General features: G+C 43.8%; 2 protein-coding genes across 3 annotated transcripts in view; one reads left to right on the forward strand and one right to left on the reverse strand.

The window, feature by feature from the left end:
* The window catches only part of LOC135542708 (probable cationic amino acid transporter), a 29864-nt gene extending 25259 nt beyond the window's left edge, over nucleotides 1-4605 (forward strand). For both annotated transcript variants that reach the window (XM_064969842.1, XM_064969843.1), the window contains exons 11-12: nucleotides 27-263; nucleotides 642-4605. In XM_064969842.1, the coding sequence (XP_064825914.1) occupies nucleotides 27-263; nucleotides 642-946 (542 nt within the window). In that variant the 3' untranslated portion in view covers nucleotides 947-4605. The remainder of the gene's footprint in view (nucleotides 1-26; nucleotides 264-641) is intronic.
* Nucleotides 4606-6926: 2321 nt separating this feature from the next.
* Nucleotides 6927-11227, reverse strand: LOC135542710 (claudin-11-like). The gene is made up of 3 exons (XM_064969844.1): nucleotides 10563-11227; nucleotides 9589-9753; nucleotides 6927-7997 (listed from the first exon to the last, which is right to left on the reverse strand). Exons 1-3 carry the CDS (start codon nucleotides 10786-10788, stop codon nucleotides 7732-7734), a joined length of 657 nt encoding a protein of 218 aa, XP_064825916.1. The 5' UTR covers nucleotides 10789-11227; the 3' UTR covers nucleotides 6927-7731.
* Nucleotides 11228-19399: the final 8172 nt, after the last annotated feature.

Below are 19399 nucleotides of genomic sequence, written 5' to 3' on the forward strand. Positions count from 1 at the left end.
TCCCTCCTGTATCTTCTCTTCTCCAGGAGCGGCCAGCATCGGTGATGGCAGCTGGTGGGCTCTTCTCCTGCTGATCTTCCTGGTCATCTTCATGGCCCTCCTCATCGTCATCATCCTGCAGCAGCCAGAGAACCCGAAGCGACTGCCCTACATGGCTCCGGCTGTTCCCTGGGTTCCTGCTGCTGCCATGCTGGTCAACAGCTACCTGATGTTAAAACTGTCTGCCATCACCTGGATACGCTTTGCTGTCTGGTGTTTCCTAGGTGCGTTACTGGAGAGACGAGTGGTTGGATAGATGAATGAATGGATAGATGGATGGATAGATGGATGAATGGATGGATGAATGGATGGATGGATAGATGGATGAATGGACAGATTAATGAATGAATGGATGGATGGATAGATGGATGGGTGGATGGATGGATGGGTGGATGGATGGATGAATGGATGGATGGATGGGTGAATGGATGGATGGGTGAATGGATGGATGGATGATGAAGGTACATGTATATATGTACAGTACCACACACTCTAACACTGTGTGAGTGTGTGTGTGCACGTGCGTGTGTTTGTATGCATGTGTGTGTGTGTGTGTGTGTGTGCGTCTCACCCTGCGGTGTTGGTGTATGTCTCCCCTTCAGGTATCCTGATCTACTTTGGTTATGGGATATGGAACAGTACTTTGGAGATCAGGTCCAGGGAGCAGGAGGTCCATGCGTCAACATACCAGCGCTACGATGGTCACCATGCCGGAGTGGACGACGGCTTCTCAGGCTTCAGCGTTGACGACGACCTCTACCCCCCTAGCAACAACGACCCCTGGGCCGCACCAGACGGTGTTGACGGGTCAGGGCTGGTACCCCCCAAGGCTGATGATGATGATTGGACGGATCCAAAGGGAGGAGCTAAGAGAGCGCTAGCGGAGGAGGACCCAATGGATTTCTGAGGAGAAAGGAATAATGGACGGATGTTTCCGAGAGGATTGATAGATGTTACTGTTGTTAACAACTGAATGTACTGCCTACTGCCGGCTGCCTGCGTGCGAGTGAGTGAGTGCGTCCATGTGAATGTTTGTGTGGGTCCCTTGTTACTTATTTAAAAACATATTTTTTTTCATTGAGTTCCAAAGGAAGTATGATCCTATGGAGGAAAGCTGTAGACTACCAATCAGAAACAGTGGGCGGGGTCTTTGGGTTGATTTGGTGATGGGCATACAGTGAAGGTATTTTCCTCTCACTATAGACAGTCCAGAGTGATGACAGACTGGGAGCGACTAGTCAGCATTTCCTGGTTCACCACACACACGGGAAGCTGTCAGAGCGCTGAGCCAAGGTCACTTCCTGTCACTGGTCCAGGTGTCTGCTGCTTCTCTCATCTCACAGAGGGGAAACTAGCTACACACACACAGACACTCTTAGACACACACCCGCCTCTCCAGTCTCTATCTGGGAATGGGGGGCTTATGGGTTTTTTGTGTCACATAGTAATTGGACTTTGCTTGCAATAGTGCCTTCATCTGTGTGTGCACGTGTGTGTGTTTTTTTGGGGCTGTGTGTGTGTATGCTTTTACACCTTGTATCTATGTCCCCTTCAGGGTCTTACCAGTGGAGTGTGTTTGTGACTTATTTTCCCCCATCCCACACTATGAATCCCCCCCCCCCATCCCTCCCCCCCACAAGCCCCTGTTGCTGTGTTACTAGAGCTCAGAATGGAAAGGTTCTAAATGACAGATTTGTTCTAAACAGAGTAATGGACGCCACCCTGCTCTGCTCTGCCTACGGGTGTGCTAAATCTCCAAATGAACGTTACTATATTAGAAAGAAGACGAGATGAGAATTGCTCTCACATCAGACAAATATCTCTGAGTGTTTAGTCACATAGAACCCTCTAATTCTATGGTCTCCACCCCCTTGGGGAAGCCTTACTTGTCAAATGCACTAAACTAAAGATGCCACGCGATCCCTCCTACTCTCCACGACCCCTAACTGCTGACCTCTATCCCTAACCACTACCCAGGGTTCTCTCTGCTGTTCAGGGGTGGGCTCGCTTGTGTTGTCCAGTGAAACAGACACACACACACACACACACACACACAGTTCAGCTGAACCCAAAACCAGAAAGGGGCTTCAGTAGGTACTCTGTGCTCCTTACTGTAAATATTATCTGTGTGTGTGTGTGTGTGTGTGTGTGTGTGTGTGTGTGTGTGTGTGTGTGTGTGTGTGTGTGTGTGTGTGTGTGTGTGTGTGTGTGTGTGTGTGTGTGTGTGTGTGTGTGTGTGTGTGTGTGTGTGTGTGTTCCATGCCTGTGGCTATGTGACGTGGCTGGCTGGTGTATGTGATAGCATGCTAATGTGTATAGCATGGTTGTAGATGCTGTATTTGCATGTGGTGACCGACAGCTAAGAGACATTCTAGAACTAACAGCACCCTATTCCAAACTGACCCCTGATCCTTGATAAGGGAAACTATAGGGTGAAGGGGACTGGTCGATCTGGAACTGGGGTATGATATGTAGCAAATGTAGGAGTTGGTGGTTCTATGGTTTCATCTCCACCCCACCACCGCTCACTCCACCCCTTACCCCCACACCCTGTGTTTACAAGGTAAGCCAAAGTCCACAACATTTGTTAACTTTATAGAGAACAAACCAACGATGAGAATTGTCCAGTGGGCCATAGACCTGTACAAGAGATTGAAGTCACTCACGGTATATTACTTTCTGCTTATGAACGGTTAATAATCACTACAACAGGGTTTGTTTAGGTCAAACTCAATTATGAATGTTAACTATTCAATCAGGATCCACCTGGAACCAAATATAAAAAGACCCAAATAATGTACTTTTTATATTGAAACAAGTTAACTAAGGGTTAACTACATATCTAATAATTGTTTAGAAGCCATTTTTAAGCAGAATTCAAGTTTTACTGAAACCACTTGGTAGAGTAGGCACATGCAGTTACATTCACTAGCTAGAGTAAATACATGCAGTTACATTCACTAGCTAGAGTAAATACATGCAGTTACATTCACTAGCTAGACTAAATACATGCAGTTACATTCACTTGCTAGAGTAAATACATGCAGTTACATTCACTAGCTAGAGTAAATACATGCAGTTACATTCATTAGCTAGAGTAAATACATGCAGTTACATTCACTAGCTAGAGTAAATACATGCAGTTACATTCACTAGCTAGAGTAAATACATGCAGTTACATTCACTAGCTAGAGTAAATACATGCAGTTACATTCACTAGCTAGAGTAAATACATGCAGTTACATTCACTAGCTAGAGTAAATACACGCAGTTACATTCACTAGCTAGAGTAAATACATACAGTTACATTCACTAAATAGAGTAAATACATGCAGTTACATTCACAAGCTAGAGTAAATACATACAGTTACATTCACTAGCTAGAGTAAATACATACAGTTACATTCACTAGCTAGAGTAAATACATGCAGTTACATTCACTAGCTAGAGTAAATACATGCAGTTACATTCACTAGCTAGAGTAAATACATACAGTTACATTCACTAGCTAGAGTAAATACATGCAGTTACATTCACTAGCTAGAGTAAATACATACAGTTACATCCACTAGCTAGAGTAAATACATGCAGTTACATTCACTAGCTAGAGTAAATACATACTGTTACATCCAACAGCATCGACACAAAAACATGAGGAAACACAGAAATAGGAGTATTTTTCTAGTGCTGGGTCACGCCCACACCTATGCTCCTCCAATAGTGGGCCTCCACAGTAAGTGGGTGAGGTTTATCCACTTTCACTTCTTGTATTTCGCCCAATCAGAGCTCAGCTTGGGAGGTAACTGCGAGAGCTTATATTTTTAACTTCTTCTATCTCTAGTCTTCTTCTATCTCTAATGTTCTTTTAAAGATCTTATAACATTTATTACAGTCTAAAGTAGGCAAATTAGAAGGTTATAAAAACATTTAAAAAACAAAAAACACTATTTTATTACAACACTAAAGAGAATGTTGCCACTGTTGCTTTTAAAGTCTGAGGTGCTGTTGGTTTGTTCATTTTGTCTCGGGAGAAGGTGTGCCATGTTTCTGTCCACTTCCTGGTATTCAATCATAATGCATTCCGGTTTGAACCGCACAGAACGTCAACAATCTTCCTAACAGCTTCCAAAAGCCCATTTTGGGTGATATAAATTAACGCCAGCTATCCACATTGATTAAATTGCTGGTTTATTCAATAGGTCAACGAAATGTACTGTGATTGAATTCCTGCCTCTATCTCTCTCCTGCTGTGGCTGGCTGTCTTTGTGGGATGTTGAGACTGGCTTCTGTTTGCTGACTAGATATTTGTTTTTCTTCTGTATATTTTTGCTATCTGAAGTTGTAAAATGTTCTGATGTATTTGGGGTTTTCTGTTATTGTTTTTGACTTCATCTGAAATGACACCCTATCAGGACTCTGGCCAAAAGTAGTGCACTATAAAGGGAATAGGGTGCCATTTTGAATGCAGGCCCTATGTGTGTTTCTGCTCCTGAGTGCACTTGTTTAATCTGAGTTGTCAATATCGCCTCCATGCAACAATGAAACATTATTTATTGCAAATATGAACCGGACTGGCTCTGTTTTTGTCACAGAAACACGCATGAACACACACACACACACACCCACACACACTGCTACATAGAGGAGGATATGATAGGACAGTGTGTATCACAGGGAACAGAGCCTTCTGTGTTGAGCTAACCAGTACAAGGTCAGAGTCACACCACTGATAACACACTTTATAACAATGCCCTAGGTGAACACACACACACAAATACACACGTATGTGTCGTCATTCAGTGCGAAAAATTTACAGTTCACGAGGCCAGATGTGCTTCCGGGAACACAGACTAGGATTACTGATTACATCACACACACACATGCTACACTTCCTGTGTTTTGGGTCAGATTGAACCAGAGCACCAGTGATAATACCTCTGATGTCAGTGTTTATTTTGCTACAGTTAGGGAAACACGGCTGGAGACGGGGAGAGAGTAGGTGATTCCTGTGTGTGTGTGTGCGTGTGTGCAAGTGTGTGTGTGTGTGTGTGTGTTTGGTGGTGTTTGAACATTTGACAGAAATGTTGGGACAGTTAGCTCGTCATTTTACTTGACCTGAAAAACATTGGGACTTTTTAATTATTATTATTAATATTAACCAAATCACATTTTTATTTATTACAGAAAATTGAACAAAAACACTGGGATAGCACAACATAGCACAATAAATAAACCAAGATAAACACGACCCAGAAACGTTGCTGTGTTTTAACAAAGAGTTACTGACAGAACAACAGAGAGGGAGTGTTACTCTGGTGTATAGAACACATATGAACAAACACATCTGAAATGACACCCCAGCGTGCTGCGTTACTATCGGCCAGAGACACATACTATGTAGTGTTTGCCCCCATCTGTCCTTTGTAGTGCTCTATATAGGGTTGGGTGTCATTAGAGATGCAGAGGTCTAGACGTGAAAAAGGGAGGGACCATGTTGCCAGAGATATGAAACCTGGAGACATAGAAACAGTACACATCCTCTGCTACAGATGTGGATCAAACAGGAAATGAATCACGTTATCTTAATCTTCATCTCTTCATCTCAATTTTAATTGTCTTTGTCAAAACACAATTTATTCATTACTGCCACTCAAGCCCTCTAGGGGCTCGATTCAATCCGTAGTGCTAAAGATCTAGGCTATAGCGCGTTAGCAATTTCAAGGCAATGCTCCCGCGTTAGCGGAGACTGCATTCACAGTCCACGCTGCATACAGTATAAATGGGTTAGCTGACAACGTCACAAAAAAAACAATGTGCGCGCTTCCATGGGGCAGAAGTCAGTGTGTTGTTATGATTCTGGATGGACAAATTGCTCGCAAGAATGACAAGAAACTGCTATGTAAGAAATTGTAAGTAGCTCGTTTCATCTTGTTCTTGATACCATGTCTTGTTTTGAGGTGTTTTGGCTGTCACATCTATGCTAAGATGGCTAACTAGCTAACCAACAACTGTAGCGGTGTATTTGTAAGACAAGAAGTGCTCATTGTGTACATGTATGCTTTCAATAAACATGGCAGAAAAAAATATAGTTGACATGTTGTCAATAATCTAAGCCAACCCAATCTGTTTTGGTCCATAGTTCTGCACGGGTCCGTTTTGTTGCTAAACAACCAACTCAATCGGAAATTACTTTTTAATTTGAAATTGCGCTAAAATGCTGAACTTGTGCGATATGGATTGAATCGAGCCCTAGGTTTCATACGGCCTTGCATGTGTTTGATTTGTTTGGCCACGTTAGGCCATCCCTATCACTAACCGTTCCATCAGTGTCACGTTCTGATCTTAGTTCCTTTTTTATGTCTCTATTTTAGGCGTGAGTTGGGGTGGGCATTCTATGTTTTGCGTTCTATGTTTTCTATCTCTATGTGTTTGGCCTGGTATGGTTCCCAATCAGAGGCAGCTGGCAATCGTTGTCTCTGATTGAGAACCATACTTAGGCAGCCTGTTTTCCCATTATGAGTTGTGGGTAGTTGTTTTCTGTCTCTGTGTCTGTACCAGACAGAACTGTTTCGTGTTGGTCTATTTTTTGTTATTTTGGTCTTAGTGTTCTGAGTTTAATAAATATGAACATGGACACTTACCACGCTGCGTATTGGTCCGATCCTTCCTACTCCTCCTCAGACGAAGAGGACAGCCGTTACAACCAGGCTGAAGAAACTGACTTGGCAGTGTATGAGAGAGGGGCTACATTGCCGTTTGATCGGTTTGTCATCGTATAACAAAACAATGTAATAATATATTTCCTTACTTCATTACTGTTGGAACACAGGTAGGTAACCACATAATGATCAATGTATAATCAACAATAAGAAACATTCAAGACATGGTATTTATCAAAAAACAAAAAAATAAGTGACAGTCTTTATTAAAAAAGGTGCGCTTATTTTCTATAAAATGCACTGATAGGTGTACAGTACTTTCCATCCACAGTTGTCCTTCATTGTAAAATAAAGAACCCTAACCCTAACCCTAGCCTTCATTGTAGAACAAAGAACCCTAACCCTAGCCTTCATTGCAGAACAAAGAACATTAACCCTAACCCTAGCCTTCATTGTAGAACAAAGAAGCCTACCCCTAACCCTAGCATTCATTGTAGAACAAAGAACCCTAAACCTAACCCTAGCCTTCATTGCAGAACAAAGAACATTAACCCTAACCCTAGCCTTCATTGTAGAACAAAGAAGCCTACCCCTAACCCTAGCATTCATTGTAGAACAAAGAACCCTAAACCTAACCCTAGCCTTCATTGTAGAACAAAGAACCCTAAACCTAGCCTTCATTGTAGAACAAATAACCCTAATCCTAGCATTCATTGTAGAACAAAGAACCCTAAACCTAACCTTCATTGTAGAACAAAGAACCCTAAACCTAGCCTTCATTGTAGAACAAAGAACCCTAAACCTAGCCTTCATTGTAGAACAAAGAGATGAAAATAAGTCCTTCATCAGAGCAGGGTTGTCCTGATCAGGACCCCTTGGTTTCTCTTCAGGCACCAGGTGAGACGCCGCTCTGAGTTACTCTCCACTGGTGTGTGTCTCTGTGTGTGTGTGTCTGTGTGTGTGTGTGTCTGTGTGTGTGTGTGTGAGTGTGTGTGTGTGTGTGTGTGTGTGCATGTATGTACTTCATGTGTGTCTAAACATGGGCACTCTTGGCGTGGTTAGTGGAGGGTGGAACAGGGTTGCCAGGCACCTGTCCTTTGGAGTAGTAGAACCTGTTGTTGTCATGGTGATTGTAGTGTTGGGACGGTTCAGTAGAACAGCAGGTGATCATGGCCCCTCCCAGGAGACAGAAGGCCGTGCCCACCCAGCCAGCGTACAGGCTGAACCCAAACGACATGAGTCCCTGGTCCTGGTGGGCTCCAATAGGAAACCATACTGTGGACACCCCCCCACACAGAGCTATACAGGAAGGAGAGAGAAAGATTTAGATTAACGGCCACATTTAATACACATAGAAGGTTCTACTTTTTTCGTCTACCCCTGTTGTATTCGGCGCATGTGACAAATAAAATTTGATTTTGATTTGATTATAAACACGTGTGTATACTGAACAAAAATATAAACGCAACATGCAACGATTTTACTCAGTTACAGTTCATAGAAGGAAATCAGTCAATTGAAATAAATAAATTAGGCCTTAATCTATGGATTTCACATGACTGGGCAGGGGCACAGCAATGGGTGGGCCTGGGAGAGCATAGGCCCACCCACTTGGGAGCTATGGGCAGCCAATCAAAATGACTTTTTCCCCACAAAACGGCTATATTACAAGCAGAAATTATCCTCAGTTTCATCAGCTGTCCGGGTGGCTGGTCTCAGATGATCCCGCAGCTGAAGAAGCCAGAGGTGTAGGTCCTGGGCTGGCGTGGTTACATGTGGTCTTTAGTTGTGAGGCCGGTTGGATGTACTGCCAAATTGTATAAAACGACATTGGAGGTGGCTTATATGGTAGTCAGCGGGCCAATTGCAGTCATTGGGCCAATTGCACACTCCCTCACAATTTGAGACATCTGTGGCATTGTTATGTATGACAAATCTGCACATTTTAGAGTGGCCTTTTATTGTCCCCAGCACAAGGTGCACCTGTGTAATGATCATGCTGTTTAATCAGCTTCTTGACATGCCACACCTGTCAGCTGGATGGATTATCTTGGCAAAAGAGAAATGCTCTCTAGCAGGGATGTAAACAGATTTGTGAACAAAATATTAGAGAAATAAGCTTTATTTTTTTTACATACGGAGCATTTCTGGGATCTTTTATTTCAGCTCATGAAAAATGAGACCAACACTTTACATGTTGCGTTTATATTTTTGTACAGTATACAGTATAATTTATTGGTAAATATAGTACTTATAGTAGTATATGCAACATCGTACACGCACACACACACACGCGCACACACACGCGCGCGCGCACACACACACACACACACACACATATACACACACACATACGATGGACATCATGTGGAACAGGGTGTTGGAAAACTGGACAGTGAAAAGCAGATCAAACACATTTTATATTGTGTCAAACAACAAATGGGAAAATATTCTCCAGCAGGAGGGAACAGGGTGTGGACGAGGTGGGTGGGGAGGAATGGTGGTCTGGGGGATGGGTTGAACTGTAGGGAATTGTGTGTATGCATGTGTGAGTGTGTGTCTGTGGGAGTTAGGGGAGGGAGGAAGGGGAGAGACGGATGGCTGGGAGGGGTGAAATGGGTGAGAGGGAGGATGGGAGGGCTAAGGGTCAAGGTTAGGCCTGGGGCTGTGGTTGTTATAAGTATGACCGTATGTTGTAATGTGTGTGCAAACATCTGTCTCTGTGCTCAACTGTGAATGTGTGTCTGTCTGACTGTCTGGGTGTGTGTGTCCATGTGTGTGTGTTTGTGTGCGTGCGTGTGTCTGTCTGGCTGTGTGTGTGTCCGTGTGTGTGTGTGTATGTGTGCGTGTGTGTGTGTGTCCGTGTGTGTGTGCGTGTGTCCAGACTTACCCACTAGCAGTATGAGAACTCCCCCAAGTAGTGATCGTTTGTTCTTGGCTGACTGAGGCTCATCACCCAGAGAGATGCAGGGCATGGCTGTTAGGACAATCCCCACTGCAGGCAGCCCCAGAAGGGATCCAGTTATCATCAACGCCCTCGACGTCTGGATGTATGCTGTACACAGACACAGAGAGATAAACGGTATGGCCTAAAATGTGCCATAGTAATCTTGGTTGATTCAAATAGGAAAGATATCCAGGCCTTGAGTTTGAGACTAGCTGTTGTAGACTATCGGGTTAGGCTCGGGACATACAACATTGCTGTGAAATATTCCCGATATATCATAACTTCTTGGTCAGAGTCCACAGCCACAGAGACGCAGAGACGTCTGCACAGCCCTGTTATTTCTTATTTATTAACCTCAATATAGTAGTATCATCTATCTATAGTAGAGTAGAGTATAGTGGTGTATAGTAGAGTGCAGTATAATATAGTATAGTATAATATACTATGGTATATTGGAGTATATTAGGGTATAGTGTAGTATAGTAGAGTGGAGTATAGTAGAGTGTAGTAATATTTAGTAGAGCAGAGTATAGTATAATAAAGTATAGTATATAAAGGTATAGTAGAGTATAGTGTAATGTAGTACAGTATAGTGTAGTATTGTAGAGTGTAGTATTTTATAGCATTATATGGTGGAGTATAGTATAGTATAGTAGAGCATAGTAGATTGTAGTATAATATATTATAGTATATTGCAGTATAGTAGAGTATAGTATAATATTATATAGTATAAATAGTCATGTTCTATTACCTTTAATATAGTATTATTATGTATTACTGTACAGTATATTATAGTAGAGTATAGTATTATACAGTAGAGTAATGTTCTGTTACCTTTAATATAGTATTATTATGTATTACTGTACAGTATATTATAGTAGAGTATAGTATTATACAGTAGAGTAATGTTCTGTTACCCGGTAGGTCCAGTATCTGTGTCAGTGATATACAGTGATAGAGGGCGGTTGAAATGACACATTCAGCCCACAGGCCCTTGGCTCCTAACTCGTCCATCTTCTTGCAGGTGTTCATGCCGTATTTACATGTCACTACCCAGTCGTTGGTGGCCGTGGCGATAAGGATCCCGACCCAGCCGATACAACTCATCACAAAACCGCTGAGCTGGAGACAGCTGTTCGCCATGGCAATGAGAGGTAGGGTAGTCCTAGGGTAGAATAGTCTTCAAAAACTGTTTAGAAAAACGTAAAATGGTCCAGGCAGTCAGAGTGACTCAAGACGGTGAATTGGACAGTCCACAGCCCAAATAGTCCCAAAACAACTGATGATAATTTAAAGATACGTTGAAGCGTGTGAAAGTAGCCTCGCTTGCCAGACTCACAACGCCTGTGGGACTATTGTGAAAGGAATTGTAATGATTTCAAAATAGTCCCGTGTTGTACAAATCCTGGTGAAAACTGTTAAACAGAAGAAAATGATAGCCAAATGCTGTGTGAAGTTAGTTGTATGTGAGTTAGTGTGAGTTTTCGATGAGAATATTCCTCAAGAAGTAATCCTAGAACTTTGTGTTGTCTCTCCTGGGTCTGTTGTGTAGTCCTGTCAGTTTGGAGTCTCCACTTCTAAAGAGAAGCTTCAGCACTTTTCCGTTAGTTTTATGGTAGAGAAAGGTCTGAAAAAAAACTACCTGGAAACTTCTAACCAATCGGAGGGATGGAGAGAAATATATATATTTTTTATCTCTCTCTCTCTCAAAATGATTTGTAAAGTGTTACTGCCCTCTCCTGGCCATTAAAAATCACATCAGTTCCAGGTATGTCCACTGGGGGGCGACCTGGTGCTGCCTCTGGTACATCAGGCTACCTTTATAGGCTCCTGCTCAGGAGTCACCCCCTGGAGAGTTTCTTTCTTTTACCTTTATTTTACTAGGCAAGTCAGTTAAGAACAAATTCTTATTTTCAATGACAGCCTAGGAACAGTGAGTTAACTGCCTGTTCAGGGGCAGAACGACAGATTTTGTACCTTGTCAGCTCAGGGATTTGAACTTGCAACCATTTTGGTTATTAGTCCAATGCTCTAACCACTAGGCTACACTGCTGCCCCAGAGACAGGAAGAGGGAGAAGAAGGAGAGAGAGGGGCAGGAAGAAGGAGGAGAAGAGAGAGGAAGATAGAGAATGATGATGTCGTAGGAGCAAGGCATCATGGGAATGGGAATATTATGGTAATGAGGATGATCAGAATGCCAGGATGACAGTGAAGGATGATGGGATTTCAGCTCTCCTGGTGTGTGTGTGTGCGCGCGTGTGTGTGCTTGCACGCGTGTGCGGTCTCTAAATCAGAGAGCGGAGGAGAAGGAGTGTAATGAAGTGACTCTTAGTCTTTCACTATGACAGCTCTGTCACTACAGCAGAGTGGCTGTCATCAGGAGGGCTGCTTTCTAGCAACACAGTCATTATGAAATGAAACATTACTGAAACTTAGTTATGAAGGACACGCAAGACATCAGTTAACTACTGTGAGTATTGAAATGTGCTGTGTATTATAACTTGGCCAATGGTATGTGTCTGTATTTTTCCTGTTCACCTTTTAAGGCTTGGAATCTACAGGTGTGGATGTTGTTAGAGTTGTGGCTTATCAGAATAGGAGCCTCGTAACGTTTTACTTTCACCTTGACCTCGATGACATTAGACTTACTATGAATTAAATGACCAGGTTTTTCCCTTCAGAATAGGACTGTTTCTTGAACTGTTACCTTTCAAGGACAGAAGCCAGAGGAGGCTGGTAAAGACTGTGGATTATAGTTGTATTTAGGATTGAGCTAATAACAGCTATTTCATTCATATGGGGTTAAATCATTCCACAATGTAGCTAATACCTGTTATCCAAAACTAGAGCAACTGTCCTGATATTATTATTATACAGCATATAGGCCTATGTAGGAAGTAAAACGTTCCAACTGTCATCTCTCTCTCTCTCCTTCTATTCACTTACTCCCTCTATTAATATTCCGTTTCCTAACTGCTTAAATTAGCCTCCCTCACTCTCAGCTTTGTCGTTCAAACCTCCTGTCGCCTGGTAAATAATCTCCTATCGCTTCTTTACATGATCTACCGCAGTAGAGAGGAGGAGAGGAAGAGGGAGAGAAAATAGGAAGTAAAGGGGGAATGGGAAATTAGGAGAGGAGGAGGAAAGGCTGAGGTGGATTAAAATAAATACAAATATAGAGGGGAAAGATTGAGAGAGAGAGAGAGGGGGGAAAGTGAGAGGTGAGAGAGAGGGAGAGAGGGGAAAGTGAGAGGTGAGAGATCTCTGAGAACGATAGAGAGAGAGAGAGAGAGAGAGAGAGAGAGAGAGAGATGTCATTGAGTCATATATCATCAGAAGGATACTGCAGTGCTGGTAGTAGTTGGCATAAGGCCAGACAGTAATGGACAGAGCTCTGTATTGCAGCATGACAGTGTCTCTACAGTATCTCACACACACACCTCTCCTCTCGCAATCTCCGCAGCTTAGTAAAGTAATAAGATACAGAGAGAGAAAGAGAGAGAAAGAGAGGAGAGATAACGAGGGAGAGAGAGGGTGACTGGAGGAGAGTTATGATGGACAGATCAGGGGGTGAGTTTTCAGGGAAATGTCCGAATCAGGGAATCTCAAGGACTTAAAACCTGTTACGGCTAGCCGTTCCGCTCGCGGAATGTTGCAACAACATCCAGTGAAATTGTAGAGCGTAAAATTCAAATAAAATATTTCACTTTCATAAAATCACAAGTGCAATACACCAAAATAAAGCTTAGTTTCTTGTTAATCCAGCCGCCGTGCCAGATTTCAAAAAGGCTTTACGGCGAAAGCAAACCATGTGATTATCTGAGGACAGCGCCTCATCATACAAATGCATAACAAATCATTTTCAACCAGGGAGGTGCGACACGAAAGTCAGAAATAGCGTTACAATGTGCCTTACCTTTGAAGATCTTCTTCTGTTGGCACTCTAAAATGTCCCATAAACATCACAAATGGTCCTTTTGTTCGATAAATTCCTTCGTTATATCCTCAGAATGTCCATTTTATTTGGCGCGTTTGATTCAGAAATACACCGGTTCCAACTCGCCCAACATGACTACAAATTATCTAATAAGTTCAATCAATACAATTTAATACGGAATATATTGTGTTCAATAGCGGCTAAAATCAAAGTGGAGCGAGTTCCAGGTCGTGCGCACCAAACAAGAGTCTTCTTGGCTTGACACTCAGTCTGAACAGCCCGACTTCTTCATTTCTCAAAGGAAAAACATCAATCAATTTCTAAAGACTGTTGGAATCTAGTGGAAGCCATAAGAGCTGTAACTAGGTGCCTAATAAATCTAGTTTCCCATAGAAAAATGGTTGATCCATTTTTCATTTTGAAGTGGAAATGATAAACTTCAGAAGCCTTTATAATTAAATCTCCCTTTAAAGTTCTCCTGCAACAGGGTGATCAAATTAAGATCCGACACCTGTAGCAGCCAAATGAGTATTGAGCACTAGTAGGTATCATGCAGGGACGTTCACCAGCCTTGAGATGTGAAGTGGTGTGAACCTTGGCCTGCCCTAGCCGGCCTGGTGGACTGACTCTACCCCACTGAGACGGTTGTGCTAGCTGCACTGGGTTTGAAGATGTCACTACAGCACAATGTGGCTTTTAGCTTTTCCCTCTGTCTACAGTATAAACCCTCTGAGACCAGAAGAATGGGATATCTCACTGTGTGTGTGTGTGTGTGTGTGTGTGTGTGTGTGTGTGTGTGTGTGTGTGTGTGTGTGTGTGTGTGTGTGTGTGTGTGTGTGTGTGTGTGTGTGTGTGTGTGTGTGCGTGCGTGTGTGTGTGTGATAAACGCTCATTACAGTGTGTTCACTGCCCTCTTTTTTAATGACTTTGATGTTTTAGTGAGTTCCTTGCTCATACAGTGGGGAGAACAGGTATGAAAGATCTCACCTCGTGGGGCATCAATGATCATGAGGAAGGTGAGGGATCAGCCCAGAACTACACAGCAGGACCTGGTCAATGACCTCAAGAGACCTGGGGCCACAGTCTCAAAGAAAACCATTAGTAACACACTATTCCATCATGGATTAAAATCCTGCAAGGTCCCCCTGCTCAAGCCAGCACATGTCCAGGCCCGTCTGCAGTTTGCCAATGACCATCTGGATGATCCAGAGGAGGAATGGGAGAAGGTCATGTGGTCTGATGAGACAAAAATCCAAACTCCACTCGGTGTTTGGAGGAAGAAGAAGGATGAGTACCCCCAAGAACAACATCCCAACCGTGAAGCATGGAGGTGGAAACATCATTCTTTGGGGATGCTTTTCTGCAAAGGGGACAGGATGACTGCACCGTATTGAGGGGAGGATGGATGGGGCCATGTATCGTGAGATCATGGCCAGTAAGAGAGACTGAAGATGGGAGCATGACAACAACCCGAAACACACCGCCCGGGCAACTAAGGAGTGGCTCCGTAAGATGTCCTGGAGTGGCCTAGCCAGTCTCCAGAACTGAACCCATTAGAAAATCTTTGGAGGGAGCTGAAAGTCCGTATTGCCCAGCGACAGCCCCGAAACCTGAAGGATCTGGAGAAGGTCTGTATGGAGGAGTGGGCCAGAATCCCTGCTGCAGTGTGTGTAAACCTGGTCAAGAACTACAGGAAACATATGATCTCTGTAATTGCAAACAAAGGTTTCTATACCAAATATTTAGTTCTGCTTTTCTGATGTATCAAATACTTATGTCATGCAATAAAATGCAAATTAATCACTTAAAAATCATACAATGTGATTTTCTGGATTTTTGTTTTAGATTCCATCTCTCACAGTTGTACCTATGATAAAACTTACAGACCTCTACATGCTTTGTAAGTAGCACACCTTGACTTGGAAGAGTTGTAGTGTTGGAGAGGCTTATCCAGCTAGCTAACATACGAAGCATTCGTCTTTGTTTGAGTCAAGTTGTTAACTAGGCTAAATTAGCTGCATTAACAAGTAAAGTATGTGGAAGATAAAACCAACGAAATATAACTAGCTATCTATCTGTCTCTCTCTCTCTCTGTCTCTCTCTCGTTGTCTTTCTCTCTCTCTCTCTCTCGCTGTCTTTCTCTCTCGCTGTCTCTCTCTCGCTGTCTTTCTCTCTCGCTGTCTCTCTCTCTCTCTGGAAAATGAGATGGATCTGAGAACACAACATCCTGTTTTACCTGGTGTGTGTTTCTGCTCCTCTTCTGCTAGATTCAATAGCATCACCTATCTATCTCTATCTATCTATCTATCTGTCCGTCTGTCCGTCTGTCCGTCTGTCCGTCTGTCCGTCTGTCCGTCTGTCTGTGTGTGGTGTCTGAGTCTGTTTGTGCACACAGACCCTCAAACACATAAACCCACATGCTAAAAGCTGTGAATTATCTGCATCTGTTTGGCTCAGATTGCAGTGGGTGAGTTCACGTGTGTATACAGTCTGAAGAGAGACTGATGAGAGAATGTCTACTCAGTAGCTCTTTGGAATGGAGGGTTGAAAGATGTTTTTACTGTCTCTGTTTCTGTACACACACATACGCTACTGACCTCAATTAACTGACAGGGAGAGGAGAGAGAGAGAGAGAGAGAGAGAGAGAGAGAGAGAGAGAGAGAGAGAGAGAGAGAGAGAGAGAGAGGAGGTACAGACGGGAGAAATATAGAAAGAGATCATATTCAGTGAAAAACAGATGAAGCGGAAGAGAGGATTTATCAAAACCACAGGAACTCTGGAAACACACACACACACGCTGCTGTAACCTTGGTTTGAGGAGAGAGAGCTGCTACAACTGACGTGAATATATGTGTATTCTCACTTTACATTATTGGCTTAGTTGTGTGTGTGTGTGTGTGTGTGTGTGTGTGCGTGCGTGCGCGTGCGCGTGCGTGCATGCGTGTGTTTAAACCCCAGCATGAATCAGGTAAAGATCCAGGGTTCATCCTCAACCCCATTCATCTTAACCCCCTGTACCCCTCCCCCTCTCTCTCCCACCCCTCCCTTCATCCCTCCATGTTTTATGTTTGCATTAACTTGATTCTCTGTTAGTGTAGCAGATGTGAACCAACAAGCTATGGAGCAGTCAGTCTTCCCGTTCTATCACAGATGTGATTTTAGTAGGGTACACACACACACACACACATACACCAAGGGCTCTCTCTCTTCCCTGACGTGTCATTAGCTTTGGCTCCGAGAAGTTAAACAGGTTTTTTTTGTCCTGTGGTCACAAGCACACACACACAAGCACACACAAACACACACAAGCACACACACACACACACACAAGCACACACACACACACACACACACACACACACACGGAAGTTAAAGGGGTTTTCTGTCCTTGGCCAATACCATCATAGCGAATCAATAGAGTCATCGCTCAAAGCCAGAGAAATCGGGAGAGAGAGAGAGAGAGAGAGAGAGGAAATGGAGGATAAAGAGGGAGAGAGGGAGAGAGGGAGAGAGATTGAGGGAGAGGATAGATGAGAGAGTTGGAGAGAGAGGGAAAGGAAGAGGAGAGAGTAGGAGAGAGAGGATGAGGTGAGGAGTGAGAGAGTAGGAGAGAGGTGGGTGGGGAGAGAGAGTAGGAGAGAGGTGGGTGGGGAGAAAGATTAGAAGGGAGAGGAAGAGGTGAGGATAGAGAGAATTGGAGAGCGAGGGAGAGAGAGAGGGGGGAGAGGAAAGGAAAGGGAGGATAAAGAGGGAGAGAGTGAGAGGATAGATGAGAGAGAGGGAGAGAAAGAGGTGAGGCGTGAGAGAGAGTAGGAGAGAGAGGGTGAGGTGAGGAGAGCGAGTAAGAGAGAGAGGGTGAGATGAGGAGAGCGAGTAGGAGAGAGAGGGAGAGGAAGAGGTGAGGAGAGAAAGTGTTGTAGAGAGAGGAAGGGGAGAGAGAGTAAGAGAGTAAGAGAGGGAGGGAGAGAGGAGGAGAGAGCGGAAGAGGAGAGGAGAGAGAGGAAGAGGTGAGGAGTGGAGAGAGAAGTAGAGGAAGAGATGAGAGAGTAGGAAAGAGATGGAGGGGAAGAGATGAGATATAGCTCTGTGAGAGGAGTGGAGAGAGGGAATGAAGAAAAGAAGGGAAGCAGAAGGGTTTAAATCACAGCAGGCCCATGACCCTGACTGGATGGATGGATGGATGGATGGATGGATGGATGGATGGAGGGCAGGGAGTGAAGGAGGAATGGTGAAAGTGATCTTACCTAGTGGACACACACTGGTTGAATCAATGTTGTTTCCACATCATTTCAATGAGATTACATTGACGTCTGTGTCCAGTGGGTAGTGAGCAGTGACCATGACATGACCAAAAGTATATGGACACCTGCTCGTCCAACATATAATTTCAAAATCATAGGCCTTAATATGGAGTCTGTCCCCCCTTTGCTGCTACAACAGCCTCCACTCTTCTAGGAAGGCTTTCCACTAGATGTTAGAACATAGCTGCAGGAACTTGCTTCCATTCAGCCAAAAGCATTTGTGTGGTCGGGCACTGATGTTGGCCAATAAGGCATGGTTCGCAGTCAACGTTCCAATTCACCCCAAAGGTGTTCGATGGAGTTGAGGTCAGGGCTCTGTGCAGGTCAGTCAAGTTCTTCCACACCGATCTCAACAAACCATTTCTGTATGGACCTCGCTTTGTGCACGGGGGCATTTTCATGCTGAAATAGGAAGGGGCCTTGCCCAAACTGTTGCCACAAAGTTGGAGGCACAGAATTGTCTAGAATGTCACTGTAGCGTTAAGATTTCCCTTCATTGGAACTAAGTTGCCTAGCCCGAACAATGAAAAACAGCCCCAGACCATTATTCCTTCTCCACCAAACATTACAGTTGGTGCTATGCATTGAGGCAGGTAGCGTTCTCCTTGCATCCGCAAAATCCAGATTCGTCTGTCGGACTGCCAGATGGTGAAACGGGATTCATCACTCCAGAGAATGTGTTTCCACTGCTCCGGAGTCCAATGGTGGCAAGCTTCACAACACTGCAGCCGACTCTTGGCATTGCGCATGGTGCTCTTAGGCTTGTGTGCGGCTGCTCGGCCATGGAAACCCATTTCATCAAGCTCCGACAAACGGTTCTTGTTCTGACGTTGCTTCCAGGGGCAGTTTGGATCAAATGAGTTATGGGGAAGCAGCCGTTAATGCACTGTACTGTACAGCGGCACGTTTCATCATGATCAATGTGTTGCAGTGTTCTGCTCTGTAGGTACCAGAAGAAGAACATGTAAAATAATTGTAGAAGGCTGCTAGAAGCCAACAGCCCGTTCAGGTTAATAGATATCTGATCCTGAAACTCTATGCTTCAGTTCCAGCCCTGGTGCTGGAGAGAAACTGTGTCCAGGCTTCAGTTACAACATAACATTGCCTTGATTCAGTGATTAATAATGATGATGATGCTAAAGACACATTGCAATGTTCACTCCCCCACAATGTGGTCATTATAGACATGTAGAGGTAGTCAAACTCATCTAAACAGTACAATTTGCCTTGAACAAATTCAGCCATTTTAGACAGTGCTGAAGACAACGTGTTGTTGTGGTCATTATTTACATGTATACACAGCGTTCGGCATACACAGTTTGACAGGTGGGATTTTAATGTGAATCTGCATCCTCCATATTGTCACTAAGACTTCTGACAAGATGACACTCCAGTCAGAATGAAATGAGAATGTTTGTTGTTGTGGAATGATTGGAGAGAGAGTACGTGTGTGTGCGTTTGTTCTCTCTGTACAGGTGATTTACAAAACAGAATCCTTGCAGGGAGCAGGAGAGA

The sequence above is a fragment of the Oncorhynchus masou genome, chromosome 6 (genome assembly GCF_036934945.1).
Source record: "Oncorhynchus masou masou isolate Uvic2021 chromosome 6, UVic_Omas_1.1, whole genome shotgun sequence".
NCBI lineage: Eukaryota > Metazoa > Chordata > Actinopteri > Salmoniformes > Salmonidae > Oncorhynchus > Oncorhynchus masou.